Here is a 15,260-nt window from a genome sequence, read left to right on the forward strand (position 1 = left end):
GGTCCAGGGGGTCCCCAGAAGTTTGGGGGTCCCCAATATTTCGGGGGGAGTATTGCAATAGCCGGGGGAACGAGGGAACTCGAGGGGAGTTCTGGGGGTACCGAGGGATTTTTTGGGGGGCAGATAACGAGGCGCTGCACGAGCTGACGGCCGCGACCCCCGCGGAGCTGCGCATCGACCTGCGCACCGCCCGCGACTCCGCCTTGGCGATATATCGCGATATATCGCGACTTGGCTGTCGGCAGCGCCCGGAGCGATATCGGCTCCGAGGGGGAGCGTTCAGGGGCGGGTCCCTGGGGTGCTGGGGGGTTCTGGTGGGATTTTGAATCCCTGGGGATTTTGGGACACACTGGATGGCTGGGGCTGGGGGGTCCTTGAGGTGCTTTGGGAATCCCTGGTGGGTTTGGGGTCCCTGGGGGGATTTGGGGGGTCCTTGGGGGTATTGGAGTTTCTGGTGGATTTTGGGTTCCCTGGGGTATTGGGGTTTCTGTAGGCTTCTGGGGAGTTTGGTGTCCCTGGGGGGATTGGAGTTTCTGGTGGGTTTTGGAGGTTTCTGGTGGGTTTGGGGTCCCTGGGGTATTGGGGTTTGTGGTGGGTTTGGGGTCCCTGTGGGAATTTGGGAGGTCCTTGGGGGGATTGGAGTTTCTGGTGGGTTTTGGAAGCTCCTGTTGGGTTTGGGAGTCCCTGACAGAGCCCCCCACAGGGGATGCCCTCTCCTACCATTCGGGCAGCCCCTTCTCCACACGGGACTGGGACTCCCGGGATCCCTCAGGGCGCTCCCACCCCCCACCCCGTGCCGTGGCCTACAGGGGACCCTGGTGGTACCGAAACTGCCACTACACCAACCTGAACGGGCTCTACGGGACCCCCCGGGACCACCAGGTACCACCCGGGGCTGGGGGGGGGTGGAGGGGCTATGAGGGAGTCTGGGGGGCTTTGCTGGGCGTTTTAAGGGGGTTATAGGAGGTTTGGGGGGCTGTGGGAGTAGATAGGAAGGTGTAAAGGGTTTTTGGGTGGGCTGTAGGACTATGGGGGTTTGGGGTATATGAGGGAATCTGTGGGGGTCTATGGGGGTTCCATAGGGGTCTGTGGGAGCCTATAGGATTCCACAGGGCTGTGAAAAAAGGATCTGTGTTCCATAGGGCCTGTGGGGATCTCTATGGTCTCTGGGGGTCTGTCTGTGGAAATCTGTAAGGGTCCAGGAGTGCCCATGGGAATCTATGAAGGTCTCTTGTGTCTATGGGGATCCAGAGTCAGTGGGGGTCTCTGTGTGGGGTGTATGGGGACATATGGGGGGGTCTCTGGAAGCCTACAAGTATTCTGACCCCCCGCTTCCCCACAGGGCATCCACTGGTTCCCCTGGAAAGGCTTCAACGTCTCCATCCCCTTCACCGAGATGAAGCTGCGGCCCCAGCGTGGCTGAGGGGGCTGCAGGGCTCCTCTGACTGCTGGGGATCCCAGAGTCTGGGGGCCCCTGGGTGCTGGGGGACCCAGGTGGGACCTGGGGAGGCTCAAAGGTGAAACTTTTATTGGTGGCTAATGAAAGCTGATGGTTACTCCCCCGTCCTGTGGTGAACAATGGTAGGAGACAGCAGGGACTCAGCCTGAGGGCAAGGTCATTCCAGGGTGGCTCCAAATGCTCCTTGTGGTTCTGGTCCCAGTGGCATTTGGAGTGCTGGACCCCATCCCTCACTGGCCCTGGAGATGCTGAGATGTTCCCAGTCTGGACAACATGCACATGTGGGCACAGATGGCATGAATCATCCAATGAAACCAAAACCAGAGTCAGACAAAACAACTCCCTGGAACACCCTGGCTGTCCTCCCGAGACTCAGAGACAGATTTGGGTCGTGATTGTGGCATTGTCACATCAGGGTCATCACCTGGTCATGTTGTGGTCATCTCATGCCACAATGACCCCGTGGCCATCTCCTCATCACTATCACACATTACATGGTCATGGGCATCTCAGGATCTCAAGGTCACTCAGCTCCTGACTTGCAGTGGGAATTCAACCCCTCACCTAAGTGTGGGGGTGCAGTCCCTGATCTGGGCTGGGGGTTCTCTCCCTGCACAGACACCTCCTGTCCCTGGGTCACAGATCCCTTCCAGCACCTCAGGATTCCTGGGCTCCTTTATCCCACCACAAAGAGATGTGCCCACAACTCTTGGAGCATCAGGAAAGGCTCCAGCACTTGGGGCTCCATGAGCAGCTAAATCTCTCTGCAATGTGTGGCCTGGGGTCCCAGCAGAGCTGCTCCACAGGCAGGGATGGCATCTGCACCAAAAGCTGCTGGCACAGCTCACAGGCAGCCACAGCTGCAGCTGTGCCCAGACCTTGTGGGGACCTCATATCCTGAAGGGTTCCTGCTCCAGGAGGGATCCTCAACTGGGCTCCAACCGGGCCCAGCCTGAGGGTCAAACCCAGCTCAGGGCCAGTGCTGGGGTGAGGGCAGGACAGGACGGGGCCATCCCTGGGGCCAGGGGCACTGCAGGAGCTGTGTCCCAGTGCCAGCCCAGCCTGGAGCCACAGCCCTGCTGGGCACAGAGCCCCTGGGAGCCCATGGCTGGGCCAGCTCAGCACAGCAGCACTGGGCTGATCCAGCAGGACACGGTGGCCGTGGCTGTGCCGGGGCTCTGCCACGGGATCTTCCCCTGGGGCCCGGAGCAGGCTGGGGCTGCAGGGTCAGCAACGGGCTGGAGCCGGGCACTGCCACCACCCCAGCACTGCCACAAGGCCAGCCCTGCTGTCCCAGTGCCACCATTGCCCAGGGCTCCCAGGGCACCTGCAGAGACTGCAGATCCCACTGCCCCAGCTGCTGCCATGGCCCAGGACCCCGCTGTGCTCCCCCTGCCCGTTCTCCCTGATCCCGGGTGCTGCTGCCCCAACAAGAGGGGTCACTGCAGCTCCTGTTCAGCCAAGGGATTTCACAGAGTCAAGAGTGACACATGCAGATATCAGGGTTGAGGTTGGGGTCAGCTCCAGGGGAATTCTGGACAGAAAGGCTGTGCTGGGAGCTGAGGGAACCTGGAGATGGGGGGATCTGCCTCTGGGAGCTGTCGGTGGAGGGCTCCATGCTGGAGCTGTGGCTTCCCCAGCACAGCATGGCCAGGGCTCGGGGCTGGGCTCCTCAACCCCAGCCACACCCAGAGCCTCAGCCCTTGCAGGGAAAGCTGCTCCATGCAGGAAGCTGGATCAATGCTGGGAAGAGTCCATGGGAGTCCTGCCTGCTGATGTCAGCACCTCTGAAAGGATCCACTGCTCCCAGGAACACATGGTACCTCTGACATCAGGAACACACCCATATGGAAATAGGAGTATTTTGGATCTACAGGTTCAGGATCCCCTATTTTGCCTCCCTATAGATGCACACAACTGTCACAAGGGATGGAAAACCACAAGGCCACATAGTGCCACAGAGTCAATCCTGTGATCTGACCCTGCCTGGATGACAGATACTCTGCAAAGCAGAACAGGGAGAGGAAATCTAAGGAAAGGCTCATGCATTGAGATAAGAATGGGGAGAAGTCTCTCACTGATCACTGAGAAAACAGACTCCATTTGGGAAAATTACCTGAAGTTATTGCCAAAAAAATCAGAGGATATTGAGAAGTAAAACAAGTCTTCCAAGCACATTCCCTTCAGTCTTCCTCCATCCCAAGCTCTCCTTCCTACCCACACAATGACCATTGAGTCTCCCAGGACACAAAAAAGAAACACAAAATAGTTTTAATAAAAACAACGAAATGTTGAAATAACTGCACAAATACAGCACCAAAAGCAAAATCCAGACTTTAGACACAAAAGGACCCAGATGAACAAGAGGCCCTGGTTCCTCTCCTTTCCCTCCCCACACAGCAATGCCTGGGGAGCTGACAGGAGCCCAGGGCAGCCACAGGGACAATTCCCAGGGGCTGCACATCTCACTGCACATCCAAAGCCCCGGCAGCCCGGGCATCTTGCCAGCACCTGGCACACCCCAAACCTCACCTGTCCCACTGGCACCTGCAGCTCTGGGGACTCTCCAAATCGCTGCATCCTAGATCGGGGCTGGCCAGAAGGCGCCGGGCTCACCAGGACACCTGCGAGAAGCACAAACCATGGCAGGCTCAGGGCCAGGCCGAGCAGAGGTGCCAGGTCCCTCCCGCACACTCCCAGCGGAGCTGCAGCAGCCCGGCTGCACACGCAGAACCCGCTCAGCCCCGCCGGCACACGGCGCTGCAGGGACACCGCGAGCCACCGCGGCCACGGGCACCCGGCCACCCCCTGCCACAGCGGGCAATGGGGCCAGCCCGGAGCCCCTGCTGGACACGAACCCCACGGCTCCCACCACAACCGCACCTGCCCCTCGGGACACCGGCGCCCAGCCCGACCCGGGCCCCGCGCCGCCCCGACCGGCTCCGACCCCGCCACCGGGACTCGATGCCGCCCTGGGCAAAAGCTCCGCTGCCGGACGGACGCACGGCGAGCTCGACGGGCCTCAGAGTCATTCTAGAGCTAAAGCGGTGACACACATCAGCTCCGCTCAGATAATACATGCCAGCGCTCATCATGGGCCCGGACAGCGCCGCCTCCTCCGCCCCGAACCGAACCGAACCGGGCCGGAGCCTCCGCTGCCAGCGCGGGCCGCTTCCCGCGGCCGCAGCCGGGCCCCGCCAGCGCAGCGCTGCCCGCCAGAGCCGCCCCGGCTCGGCGCTGCCCCCATCGGCCCGAGCGACCCGGCCCGGCCCGAACGCTCCGCCCCGGGGCTGCGGCACCGCGCTCCGAGCGGCCCCTGCCCCCCCCCCTCCCTCCTTTCAACAGCCCCGGCACCGGCACCCGAGGGGCTCTGCCCGGGGGGCTCCGAGCCCGGGGGGCTCCTCCCGCCAGCCGCCCACAGCCCTGCCACCAACGAGACGCGCCCCGACCTTCCCCGGGATCCCCGACCTTCCCCGGGATCCCCAACATTCCCCAGGATCCCCCCCTTCCCCCAGGATCGCCCCTTCCCCCGGCGATCCCCACCTTCCCCGGTCTCCCCCCGTTGCCCCGGGCCCGTCCCGCACCACGCGGCCGCTCCCGCTGCAAAGGAAATCCGCCCGCGCTGCGGCGGGAGGAGCCGCCGGCAGGATCCGCCTGCGAGCGCCCCATTGGCCTGGAGCCCCACCCGCACCGCCTGCATCGCCTCCCGTCCAGCCCCGAATCCTCATTCATCCCACCCGCACCGCCTGCATCGCCTCCCGTCCAGCCCCGAATCCTCATTCATCCCATCCGCACCCCCATCCCCATCCCCATCTCCATTCCCTTCCACTTCAATGCTCATTCATCCCCATCCCTTCTGCCTCCTTCCCCCTTTTATCGCTGTCCATGCACGTACCATCCCCATTCATCCGCCTCCAATCGCATCTCACCCTCCTCCATCCTCATCCTGCTCCACTCTCATGCCAACCTTCTCCACCCCAGCCCACTCCATCCGCTCTGCCTCCATCCCCATCGTTTTTGTCCTTATGGGAAAAGATCTTCACAAGAGACTCGATGTGGAAAGAATGGCTGCGGGGTTCTTCACTACTGTCATAGAAATCAGAGTTAATGTGTTCTACATGGATCTGAATGTCTCTAGGAACATCCACCCGGGCAAGTTTGTTACAGGACCCCGGCAACCTGACCCAGACAATTTGAGCTCCTGAACTGTCGGGTAATGGGACAAACGGGTCCACACCGAGTGCACTGCAGACGGTCTGAACTTCTGGTGGACCCACAGAACCCAGACAGCCTGAACTTCTGAACTTCAGGGCAAAATGGAGACACGTGTTCAAGGGGGGAATATGTGGTTCAGGAAAGCTGCACCTTCCTGGTGCCTCAGCCAATGGCAAAAGGAACAGAGCTACATGTAGTGGAGCTCAGAATAAAAAGAGGCTGCACTCTCCAAAACCGAGAGAGAGACAGAGGGAGAGACAGAGGGAGAGAGACAGACAGACAGACAGACCCCATGGGTGTATGGGCCAGTGGACTCTCCCTTGATTGGAATAAAGTTGCAGAACTCCTCTGTCTCTTTTGTGGACTGGGAGGAATGAGGGATTTGTCTTTACAAACAAGCTGTAGGTTTGCTGATAGATGAAATTGGAGATTGAAAGATGTCAGAAACGATGAGGGAAAACCATGAATTCTATAAGAATTAAAAATTAAAAGGAAAGGTTGCACATTAGATGGGAATCTTACGAATCGGGCATTCTGGGAAATCTGGACTTCTCAAGTACCTCAACCAATGGTGAAAGACAGAGGGAAATGCGGCTGGGAAATGAGGATAAAAAGGCGGCTGTGTCCTCCAAAAAATTGGAGAGATCCCAGGGGAATGCCCCATGTTCTCTCCCTTTATTAAAATAAATTAAAAGCCCCCTCTGTCTCCCTTTTGGGCATAAACCTCCGGTGTTTGTGGATTAATCTTCCTGACAAACCTTACACTCCCCTAACACACCTTGAGGACGTTTTCCCCTGTCTGTCCCTTGTTCCCTGGGAGCACAGCCGGACCCTTTCCTGGCTGCAGTCTCTGTTAGAGAATTGTGCAGATCCAGAAGGTTCCCGGGACTCCTGTCGGGCACCACCTGATGCGGGGGCACGGCCCTGTTTGGGGCACATCCCTCTGTTATAAATAAGAAACAGAAGTCTCGATATTCAGCAAAATTTAGATTGCTTTATTTTATATAGACAGAGCAAGCAGCGCTGGGCAGGCAGAGGGGTCACAGCCCACTCCATGCTCCACCGAACTTTGGTTTGCAACTCCATTGTTTCCTTTAGTCATCAATAACCGCTCTTTTTTAATTGTCATAATTCTGCCGGGTAAGCAGTGGTGGTCCGTGGGCTCGCTGGACGATGTGAGTCTCTAGACAATTTGTCCCATCTGCTCTTGGTAGATAAGGAAATGGCAGAAGTCAGGAAGTCTGCTCTTAGGGATAGATTACACAATTGATTACACAAAGGCAAGAAACCTCATTTTGCAGAATCTGTTGGGCTGTGTGAGAGCTTTGTTTTGCAAGCTGTCAGTAGATACAACTTATATAGAAACATAATATTCATAACAGGAGGATTTGAAACGAAATTATTTAATCATATATTTTCCTTTCTTTAGTGTCATGCTTCATTTCGGACTTAAGTATTCTGGTTTATACAAACCCCAATACTGTCCCAGTCTGGGTATTCTCCTTTGCCCCGAGATCACCCCAGAGGGACACGAAGGTGGTTCAAACCCTGGTTTTCTCTGAAGCAGCCGAAGAGAGATTGCCGGAGACGGGTTTTTTTTTAGGGATTGTTTATTATTTTTTATTTTTGGGACTTTTTGCTTGGCCAGCAGCGGTTTGCTCAGCTTGGCATTTATGGTGGCATTTGCATGGTGAAGGCAGGGCTTATTTTATATAGTTTGTCTTATGTATTACATGTTTACAGAATTTTTTAATACAATAAAATTTTATTAAATGGTCTAGCTTTGATTTTATTTAATTTAAGAGTGCTAACGTGTTACTTAACATGGATGACAAGGAGAAGAAGGAGGAAAAGGTGTTTACTTTTTAAATTTTTTATTTTGGCTACGTGTTCCTTATTATAAACATTTAAAAAAACTTATTTATTTACGTTTTAATAATTTAATTTACACTTTACTAATTTTGGCAGCTTGTTTTTATTTTTTTTTGTGCTGACAACTTTTTTTAGGGGTTAGAATTTAGCACTTGTAACACTAGGGTCTCACTTAGAGGTTTTTGAGACCTTTGCTAGGGAGGTTTTGAGACCTTTAAGGAGGCCAGGGGTATGCCCTGGGCTCCCACACAATACTTTTATGATTAACACAAATCAATTATCACAGCTCTGTTCGGGGGACACCGCCTTGTTCGGGGGGCACCTCCTTGTTCGGGGGGCACCGCCTGACTCGGGGCGCACCTTCTTTTTCGGGGGACACCGCCTGGTTGTGGGGCGGGGGATGGTGCGATCTCCCCGCTCCGTCCCGTCCCGCAGCTCCGGCACCGCCGCCGCGATGTCCGCGCTCAGCGCCCGCCGGGTGAGCGGGGCACGGGGGGCACGGGGGGCACGGGGGGAATCGGGACAGGGGGACAGGCCCGGGGTCGTGCTGGGGCCGCCAACCTCCATCGCGGGGGTCTGGAATCGGCTTCGTGCTGGGGCTGGGGCGGCGCTGCCAGCCTCAGGGGCGGCGGTCTCGAATCGGGGTCGGTGCGCGCTGCCCCTCCCGCGCCCTTCCCTTCCTCCCCCCGGGGGTCGGTGCCCGTCCTGTTGGAAATCGGGAACATTCCTTTTATCGGGAACATTCCTTTTATCGCGATCTATTGGTCGCGCTCCCCGGGAGCTGCGTCAGCACTTGCAGTTCTGTCTCCTCGTCGTTCCTGAATTAGGGGAAAGGTGAAGGTCGCCGGCTCAGCCGTGTCCATCCAATGTCCCTCCGGTGTCCCTCGGTGGGGGTGGCCACCTGCCTCAGGTGTCACGGTGACAGCGGGAGCCGCGGGGGCAACTGTGATCTAATGGGTGGCATTGCTGGCACCGGGATTTGGGGTTCACTGGGGGCAGAGCGGGCACGAGGAGCTGGGTCTGACCGTGGAGTGGCTGATGGAGGGAGCAGGTGCTTGCCCAAATCCCAGAATCCCAGACTGGTTTGGGTGGGAAGTGACCCCAGGGAGCACCAGTCCCACCCCACCGGACTGGGAACCCTCCAGTGCCTCGTCCCTGTGGGAGAACTTTGATCTCTTGGCACTCTCTGTTTCCCCTGGGGAGATCTCCCTGCCTGCCCAGCTGTGTTGATGTGTCCAGAGTCACCTTAGTGATGCCTTTGACCTCGCCCTGAGACCAAACATCTCAAAACACACTCAAAACGCAGCTTTGGGAGCTTTCCCCCCCCTCTCCCCCCCCCCCCCCCCAAAAAAAAAACCCTTTCAGGCTTGTTGAGAATTTTGGGCTTTTCCTAGTTTTGTCTAAACCTTTTGGTGGAGATGCTGCATAAAACTGGATCAGCAAAACCAAACCAAAGCCCAAACAATTAAATGATGATTACAATGATTACAATACCCTGTCATTTTTTCTACCTCATCTTTTTGTCAGTTATATTTCAAACAATGTCTAAAACACTTGGGAGTTTCCTGATGTGTTGTTCTGTTTTCCTTACACACCTGTGGCAGCAGTTTGGTAAGAAAGCTCAGCAAAAAGGGAAAACATGGGTGAGAAATGACGGTTTTACAACACGTGTCTTGTGAAAATGCCACAGATTAAACTTTACCTTGTGGGCATTGCCAAGCTGTGCACACACACTGCTGACTCAGCAGCTCAGCATTCCATGCTTTTTTTCCTTATGTGCCACCTGTCACAGCCTGTGTCCCTTGCTGGGCTGTGGGGCTGCACTAGGACATTCTGCTCTGGGATATTCTCTCATTCTCATGGTCCTTTCCCGCTGCAGCTGCTCCAGACCCTGGTTTGGCCCAGCTTGAGGTTCTACTCCAGCAAAGCTGCCCAAAATGTGCACCTGAGCAAACATGGGAATGGGTTCAGCTTTGGTGAGTGTGGCAGGGCTGGGAAGGGAGGGAACAGGGAGGGAAAAATGCAAACAAAGGACCAAAATAAACTGACAAAAAAAGAAAGCCCACCACAAACCCCAACAAAACAACTGAGCAAAAAACCCAAGGAACGGTACTGCACTTCAGGAGGAATTTCCAAAATTTCCCCATTATTTGGAATAGATTTCTAATTTTTTTATAAAAACTATTTGAAAACCAAAAGCCATTTTTCTTTCCAGTGCAGGACAGCAAGGGCAGGGGATGATATTTCAGAGATTTTGTTCTTTCTTTGTTACTGTCTTGAGCTTTTTTTATCTCATACTGAGGGAAAAAAAAAAAAAAAAAAAAAAAAAAAAAAAAAAAAAAAGAAAAAAAGGAGTCCTGTTGGCTTTTAAGCCATTAAAATGACCATGAACAGCATCAGGGGAACGTGGTAGTTCTAGGGATGTGACACAGAAATTTCTCCACACCTGAGCCATTACAGCAAATTCTCTGGGGCAGCAGCAGATGCTTGACAGATGTTTTGGTAAAAGCGTTTTATTACCTGGCACTTTCTGCTCCATTTCCAGTAGTTTTGGAATAATTTTATAACTAATGCTGTTGTGGACATTTCTCAGAGCTCAGGGGGAAGGAGGAAGTTGAGTTTCTTCATGACTATTTTGCCTTATTTTATTCAACAGAACTGACAGATGAACAGAAGGAATTCCAAGCTACTGCCTGGAAATTTGCTCTGGAGGAGATTATTCCTGTAGCTGCACAGTATGACAGGACTGGGGAGGTAAATCCACCCCACAGGAGGAAAAAACAGATTTTTCTCTTAACCCAAAATTTGAAATTTTACCTGTGATAGTCAACCATGATTTTCCCTGTTTCAGTATCCTGTGCCACTCATCAAACGGGCCTGGGAGCTTGGGCTGATGAATTCCCACATCCCAGAGAACTGCGGTGGGTGTGACCCCTTTAATCCCTAAAACAAACCTTGGAAAGGCCTTGGAGGAGGTTGTGGTGTGAAATTATGGGTTACATATAAAATTACCTGCAGCACACTGCAGTAATCCCAAAGCAATCTGTGGACAGGTGGAACACGTGGGTGTGATGAGGCTGGATGGGATCAGGCAAGGAATTAGATTCTGATGTAGTAATTTGTGACCAGATTGTCTCCCATGATCTCAATTCTTATGATCCCCACATCAGAAATTCAAGGGTTTCCTTTGATCCTCCCTCAGGAGGGATTTAAGGGCTCATTCCTGAGGATCAGTTCCCAGTTTAGCCAAGGTGCAGCCAGTGTGCACAGATAAAAAATGCTACATTTCTGATCCCCTGTTTTACCAACCAAAGTGGAGTTGGGATGTGTCCAGAGCAGGCCATGTTGGGTCTTTTTGATTGATTTGGTGTATCTGGTATCAAAAATTGAGTTTCTGCAGCAGAGCCTGAGAATAGCAGGAAGGTTTGAATCAAGAGCAGCCTTTAAAGGTCCCCTTGTCTAACCCCCAGCAGTGAAAGGGAGAATGGGTACAAATCACTTGAAATTCAGGAATCAATTTGAAAAACCATCAGGTTTCATTGTGGGAAATCATCAGCACAATTTGGCTGAATATGGATATTGGACAGTTTTGTATTGATGAGACTGGTGGTGGGTGTGGAAAAGTAGAGGCTGGTGTGAAGAGCTGTGGGAGAAGGTCATGGAACCAAGGATTCAAATGAAATTCAAAATAGGAAAAGAGAAGGGCACAGGAAAGGGAAGAAGTGGTTCAAAGTTCCCAGGTAAAATGGTATCTGCTGCACTAAACTGCCTCTGGAAAAAGGGATTTGAGGGATATAATCAGAGCCAATGTGGCCCTTAAAGCAGTGACAGATCCTGGTGGCACCTTCTGGCCATTCTGTGCCACTTGTCCCACCTTGAGCACAAAACTAACCCCTTGACAATGGTGAAATGGGACCTTTAAATCATCTGATTTCAATGAAAAGAAACAAAATAACACAAATATCAATCAAAGCATTCCCAAGGGAGAACTTCTGATGAAACTCGGTGCCCATGGGGGGCATTTGGGATAATAAATTCTTGCAAATCATTAATATTGTGCACCTGAGACCCCCCCTGAGTTGCCTCCTTTCCCCCTACAGGTGGGCTGGGGCATGTCTGATCACAGAGGAGCTGGCATATGGATGCACTGGGGTGCAAACAGCCATCGAGGCCAATTCCCTGGGGGTGAGTCCTGATCCTGTCCAGAACTGGGACTGGGGCTCCCAGACTGGGCTCTAGGCTCTCCAAACTGGGCTCTGGGTGCTCCAAACTGGGCTCTGGGTGCTCCAAACTGGACTCTGGGCCCTTGAGGTGATGGGTTAATGCTCTGAACATTCCCTTCCAGCAAATGCCCGTGATCATTGCTGGGAAGGAGCAGCAGCAGAAAAAATACTTGGGCAGGATGATAGAGGAGCCCCTGATGTGTGTGAGTGTGACCAGGGAATTGTATTGATTAATTAATTCATGACAGAGGAATCCTTGATGTGTGTTTGATCAGGGAATCCCATTACTTAAGTAATTAATTAATGACAGATGAACCTCAGATGTTTGTGTGACCAGGATCGGTCATTGCCCACAATTCCATAATGATTTTGTGGTTTCCTGTTGGATTTTCCCCTTTTCTGACCTGGAGATGGGGCAACTGAGAGGCATTTAAAAAACTTTTATTCCATTTTCAGTCTCATATGAAGGGTGAGACAATACAGATGTTATAATTCACGCCATCACAATTAGAAGCCAACTATTCCCTAATTGCAATACATTATAATCGTTCCTTGGCCTATCAGCTTTTGTCACATCATGCTGTAAAACACATCTCATCTAAAATTACCCCTCCTGGGTTCTATTACAATGCATCTTTCATCTCAAAAATATCTAGTCTTATTTACAAGGCCATCCTTTGAAGCTTTTTTCAAGCTCCATTTCTCCCTCAGCAATACCTGTCCTATTCCACAGCATTTCTGCATCAGCATTTCTCATCTTCGGGTCTGCATACAGACGTGTGAGCCTTCTCTCAGTCCCTGAGAGCTCTCTACAAATCCATTCCCCACATTTTTCTTTTGCCCCCAAACCCAGACAGTATTTTCCTTGGGATCTGGGGTTGTTTCTTGCAGGCTTACTGCGTGACGGAGGCGGGCGCGGGCTCGGACGTGGCCGGGATCGGGACGCGGGCGGAGCGGAAAGGGGACGAGTACGTGATCAAGGGGCAGAAGATGTGGATCACCAACGATGGCAAGGCCAACTGGTGTGTTTATTGTGGCAGTACTGGTCTGTACTGGGGTTTCTTTAAGGGTATGCTGCAAAGCAGAGTGTTCCAGTGTGTCGCTGTTGCTTGGGAAAGGTGACCTGGAACAGAGATCAGAGAGAGCAAAAGCAGTAAAATAGGCATTTGTTGAAAGGATGAATCTTGGGCAGTGCAAGGGCTACACCCAAATCAAATCCAAGATGGGTCCTGATCATGAGTTTTCACACTTCTGTAAGTTTTGGTTCATCCACATCTTGGGGTGAATTATCCAAGCACAGCCCCAGGCTATGAAGTCTCAGTCCCCTGGCTTGCCCCCTTTCCCTCACCATTGTTTTGCTTTTTGGATATTGGTTGTCCTTGATTCTCCAGCTAGAAAGGAATTGTTTTGTCTAACTCCCCTGTGAAGAGAATTTACTAACACCTAACATGAAGTCTGAGTTACAACACTAAGCAGCAGAGATTCTGAAAAATATCAAAGCTAAAACCCAAGGCATGGTCATTGGGAAGAGGCACCACAGCCCCAGTGCTGTGGGTGCCCAGAGAGGAAACAGGTTGATGACACCTGAGCTCGATGATGTCACAGCTCATTTGGGCTGAAACCAGATGCAGTTCCCTCCACTTTCCCTTTGGGACAGGGAGGTAGAGTCAACTCCAAAATGTTCAGGATACCAAACCCTGACCTGGCTCCCAGACAGGGATCAGCTGCTTCTGACTCAGCTGGGAATGCCTCCCGCTCACAGGGAAAACAGAAAAACTCTGGGGTTGAATTGTCTGAAGGTAAAACATTTCCAAGGAGACACAGAGCCTGAGCTGTGCTGCAGGGTCTGGAGAGGGCAGCACAGACCCTTCCTCAGGGTTTACACTCTTGCCACCACAACACACAAACTCTTCAAGAGGAAGAACTTTATACATTTATCTATGAAAGTTGTTTAATTTCTTCACTCTCCCAGAATGTTCCTGAGCCCCCTAAATGGGACTGACAGCAATTGCTGACACAAAAACTTAATTTACAAATGATACCATGAAGAGTAAAATGGAAATATTTTCAAGTCAGAGGAAAAGGCCTTGCATACAATGCTGCATTCCCTCTACAATAACCCTTAGAGAATAACCTGCTGAGAACTGGCCTTTTTTTTGGGTATTTGGGAGGCTGAGGGGTATATTGAGTCTTACAACACATGGAAAAGGTGAACAAGCTTTGCAGGTTTACCTGAGGGAATTCCATTAAACCTTAGTTTTGCAGGAAGAGATGCCCAGACAACGCTGTGTTCCTCACACTCCTTCCCTCTCATTTGTTTGTTTTTTTGTGGGTTTTTTTTTTTGAAGGGCCAATTAAAAAGAGTTGTTACCTTACCACTTGATATATGGACAAAACCACTCAGCATTTTGCCCTGAACTAATTTTTGGAGTTGAGCTGAACCCCCATCTCTGTCCTCCCCAGGTATTTCCTGCTGGCCCGTACTGATCCTGACCCCCGGGCTCCAGCCAGCAGAGCCTTCACAGGCTTCATTGTGGAGGCTGACACCCCTGGCATCCAGATTGGCAGGAAGGTGCTCACCAGGAATTCTTGCTGCTTCCTGAACCAGTAAAGGATGAATTGCCATGGAAGGAAAATGGCTGAACCTTGTCAGGGCTCATAGATATATTGGAATTCTCACAGTGCCCTGGGATCTCTCCAATTTTTTGGAGGACACAGCCTCCTTTTTATCCTAATTTCTCAGCTGCATTTCCCTCTGTCTTTCCCCAGTGGCTGAGGTACTTGAGAGGCACAGACTTCCCAGAATGCCTGACACCTCAAATTCTCCTCTAATGTATAACCCTCATTTTTAATTTTTAACTCTTATAGAATTAACGGTTTTCCCTCATCGTTTCTTTCATCTTTCAATCTCCAATTTCATTTATCAGCAAACCTACAGCTTGTTTGTAAAGACAAATCCCTCATTCCTCCCAGCCCACAAAAGAGACAGAGGAGTTCTGCAACTTTATTCCAATCAAGGGAGAGTCCACTGGCCCATACACCCATGGGGTCTGTCTGTCTGTCTGTCTGTCTGCCTCTCTCCCTCTGTCTCTCCCTCTGTCTCTCTCTCGGTTTTGGAGGGTGCAGCCTCTTTTTATTCTGAGCTCCACTACATGTAGCTCTGTTCCTTTTGCCATTGGCTGAGGCACCAGGAAGGTGCAGCTTTCCTGAACCACATATTCCCCCCTTGAACACGTGTCTCCATTTTGCCCTGAAGTTCAGAAGTTCAGGCTGTCTGGGTTCTGTGGGTCCACCAGAAGTTCAGACCGTCTGCAGTGCACTCGGTGTGGACCCGTTTGTCCCATTACCCGACAGTTCAGGAGCTCAAATTGTCTGGGTCGGGTTGCCGGGGTCCTGTAACAAACTTGCCCGGGTGGATGTTCCTAGAGACATTCAGATCCATGTAGAAGACATTACACTGATTTCTATGACAGTAGTGAAGAACCCCGCAG

General features: G+C 52.3%; 1 protein-coding gene across 1 annotated transcript; it reads left to right on the forward strand.

The window, feature by feature from the left end:
* Positions 1-7,977: 7,977 nt before the first annotated feature.
* On the forward strand, positions 7,978-14,380 carry LOC306816786 (medium-chain specific acyl-CoA dehydrogenase, mitochondrial-like; the record flags this gene model as incomplete). Its single annotated transcript, XM_079333248.1, has 8 exons — positions 7,978-8,024; positions 9,426-9,522; positions 10,203-10,300; positions 10,398-10,471; positions 11,647-11,731; positions 11,892-11,972; positions 12,661-12,791; positions 14,233-14,380. The coding sequence occupies exons 1-8, from the start codon at positions 8,001-8,003 to the stop codon at positions 14,378-14,380; spliced, it is 738 nt and encodes a 245-aa protein (XP_079189374.1). The 5' UTR covers positions 7,978-8,000.
* Positions 14,381-15,260: the final 880 nt, after the last annotated feature.

Source organism: Erithacus rubecula (genome assembly GCF_903797595.1).
Source record: "Erithacus rubecula genome assembly, contig: scaffold_88_arrow_ctg1, whole genome shotgun sequence".
Taxonomy (NCBI): domain Eukaryota; kingdom Metazoa; phylum Chordata; class Aves; order Passeriformes; family Muscicapidae; genus Erithacus; species Erithacus rubecula.